The 3,288-nt window shown below is 51.7% G+C and overlaps 1 protein-coding gene across 1 annotated transcript; it reads right to left on the bottom strand.

The window, feature by feature from the left end:
* Window positions 1-1,224: 1,224 nt before the first annotated feature.
* On the bottom strand, window positions 1,225-2,201 carry EMH_0078200 (uncharacterized protein; the record flags this gene model as incomplete). Its single annotated transcript, XM_038022757.1, has 2 exons — window positions 1,225-1,613; window positions 1,823-2,201. The coding sequence occupies 2 exons, from the start codon at window positions 2,199-2,201 to the stop codon at window positions 1,225-1,227; spliced, it is 768 nt and encodes a 255-aa protein (XP_037878611.1).
* Between the last annotated feature and the right edge of the window lie 1,087 nt (window positions 2,202-3,288).

The raw sequence follows: 3,288 nt of genomic DNA, 5'->3' as shown, positions 1-3,288 counted from the left end.
GCTTCCAACAGCGAGGTCGAGCGGCGGATCAGCGAGTCGAGTTTCTTTGTAGACGAGGCACGCCCGGGAGCAGCGAGTGGACGAATGCACTGTAGTGTTGTAAATCCATTCTGCAGAAGTAAGAAAATCAAGCCAGTTAGATGAGTTCTGTTAGGTGTAAAGTCGCATATACTGCACCAGCGTGCTGTTAGTTCGTTCGGCCTGGCCGTCTGCCTCCGGATGGTTGGCGGTGGTCATATTGTGGTCAATATTGAGCCGTTGCATGAGGCTGCGCTTCCCACATGATTCCCACGTGATTAATGAATAGTTGAGCCACTCCTTCTGCTGTGACTGTGCTCGAGCAGCGAATAAAGTGAGCATATTTGCTAAGTCGACCCACCACAACATATATACTATCATGCCATCTGACGGGTGGTAAGCCCGCTATGAAATCTCTGGATATCTCCGTCCAGATCCTATCAGGAATAGGCAAACTGTGCAGGAATCCGGGTTTGAGGGTGTTTCGCGGCTTTTGCTGCTGGCAGTACGGACAAGGGAGGACGTATTCCTCGACTGAAGGGCGCATCCTAGGCCAGCAGAAGGACCTGGCAACACGCTCCAGCGTTGTACTGACCCCAGCATGACCTGCTGAAGCATGGTCATGCATTTTGCGTAAACGTTCCGCGCGAACCGAGGCTGGAACGTGCAATCTACGAACACCACGCTTCGTGTGATACCAAACGAAATCGCCGTCGGTGCTGTAGTGCTTGACTCCTCGCCCATTGTTGAGCTTAGCTAGGACTGCAGCCGCATGAGTATCTAAGGAATAAGAGGACCGGAATTNCCTCGCCCATTGTTGAGCTTAGCTAGGACTGCAGCCGCATGAGTATCTAAGGAATAAGAGGACCGGAATTTGGAAAGAAAGCGAAAATCATCACAAAGAAGTGCCTTTGCAGAACATTCTGCCTGACCTGCAGGGCGTCTGGAGAGTGCGCCGGCGACCACATATAGTTGACGGTGACGTCATACTGCGTGATCCGGGAGAGCCACCGAACAACTCTTTCGTTGTCGTAGTCCTGTAAACTCTTCGTCAGGTGTGTCAATGATTGGTGATCTGGACCGTGAAGTGCCTGCCGTACAGGTAATGCCGGCACATTTTAACGACCCACCAGACCGCATAAGGCTCCTTTTCCCTGACCGGATACTTTTGCGCCCTCTCTGTGAAACGGTGTGTGTAACAAGCGATTATTTGATGCTTTTTCGATTTAACAGCTTGCTGAGAGAGCATAACCCCGACTGGGTGTCATTGGCATCCGTCGTAAGTAAAAACGGCTCGTCAAAATCAGGGAGCGCGGGTACTGGGGATGATGTCAGGTGCCCGATGAGGCGTCGGGCAGCTTCGTCCTCGTTCTTCGTCCAAATAAACTGCTTTTCCTTCTTAAGAAGATCAGTTAGAGGGGCAACAATGAGAGCGAATCTAAGAATGAAATTGTGATAGTATGAGGCGAGCCCGAGGAACTTCTGAACGTCCGTCAGCGTGTACAGCGGTAGCGGACATCGCTGAATCGCCTCGATCTTGACGTAGTAGTTGCAGCACCCGCTGGAGGTGCTGCAGGTGCTCCTGCACATTTCGCCTGAACACAAGTATCTCATCCATGTATATAACCATCCATCCCTCGGTGATTGGCCCCAGGAAGTCGTGATTGACCTGCCGCTACAGTCAGCAGGTGCATTCACCAGGCCAAAGGGCATGCAAGTGTACTCCAGCTTACGAGTGCGGGTGTGGAACGCCGTCTTGTGCCTGTTCTCCGGATGAATGGGGATCTGCAAAAAGGANGCTTACGAGTGCGGGTGTGGAACGCCGTCTTGTGCCTGTTCTCCGGATGAATGGGGATCTGCAAAAAGGAGTCGGCGAAGTCAAATGCTGAGTATACCCACGAACCCTGTAAGCGATCAAGGATTTCGTCCAGTCTGGGCATCGGAAACTTTTGCTTCACTGTAATCTTCTTGAGGGGTTGAAAGTCGACGTACATGCGCCACCTGCCGTCCTTTTTCTTCGCCAGCATGGGATTGTGCCCCAAGGCGCTACTTGACGGCTGAACCTTGCCCTTCTTCAGAAGTTCGTCCGCCTGCCGCTCAATTTCCTCTTCAAGGTGTGCGGGTTGCCTGTACCTCGAGAAGAAGCTTGGGGCTGAGCTAGGGATGAGTTCGATGCGGTGCATAGAGCGTCCAGCGTGTGGCCTGCTCCCCGGAAGCTCTTTGTTATTGAGTACGTCTGATCTGGTAATCTCGAAGTACGTAACATTAACTATTGCAAAAGAAGCAAGTACGCCGTTCAGAGTCTCCCTCTTGCTGTCTGGGTGTTGAGCTCGCCGTCTGCTGACGGTAGCCGCCTCTAGCCCCGTGTTTAGCTGGCTTGGTGTTCACAGCCCCAATTTCCATCGATTCCAAATCGGGATCATTCCCAGGCCCGCTTTCTTCCTTTTCGGCTAAGGCTGTGGATGTGGCTATTTTCCTTTCCATTCTGCGGAAGTGCTCCGGACAGCCCCGCTATAAACCAATTATAGTAGAGCCCCGCATNTTTTCCTTTCCATTCTGCGGAAGTGCTCCGGACAGCCCCGCTATAAACCAATTATAGTAGAGCCCCGCATCCACCATAGGATGGACTTCGGTCCACCAAGGACTAGTATTTTGCAATGTAGCGCTCTACTTACTGTTTCCCTGTTTAGGCCTTCTCAGTTCCGCCATAGCCTGCTCCCTTGCGGACCTCGGAATAAACCCGCAACGTGGCGCGTCACGGAAGGCCTGCATGGACCTGATGCGCTCCGGGAACGTGCAGCCTTTGCTTAAGTGTAGCCACCATCGCTGTGCGTCCCCTTCTAACAAGGAAGAGGCCAGGAGTAGTTGGAATTCTTCTGGGGCATCTTGTAGGCGGAGGTATAAGTCTAGGGAATTAAGGAACTCCTCTACGACCTCTGCATCCCGCTGCCCATCATATCGCGTAGGACGGCACAACCGGAGGCACTCCTCTTGAACCGTTTTTGGTGGGAATGCATTTTCTCCGGGATTGGATGCCGAAATGGAGCTGGCTTCCGCTTGCTGGGGTTCCAGACCGTGCGTCCACCCCCCCTTTGTGAGTGGCTCATAGTCAACCTCAATTTTGCTGGAAAGCACGCTGAAATCGGAAGAGATTTTGTCTACGAAAGAAATGGGTTCTATTTCAACATAAATAAACGGACAAAATCAATTTTATTTATTTTGCAATTGTTTTTTTTCAGCNTGGGTTCTATTTCAACATAAATAAACGGA

This window comes from Eimeria mitis, genomic scaffold, assembly GCF_000499745.2.
Source record: "Eimeria mitis Houghton genomic scaffold, Emh_scaff4871, whole genome shotgun sequence".
Classification (NCBI taxonomy): Eukaryota; Apicomplexa; class Conoidasida; order Eucoccidiorida; family Eimeriidae; genus Eimeria; species Eimeria mitis.
Note: the sequence above shows the minus strand (reverse complement) of the source record. Positions and strands in the feature narration are given on the sequence as shown.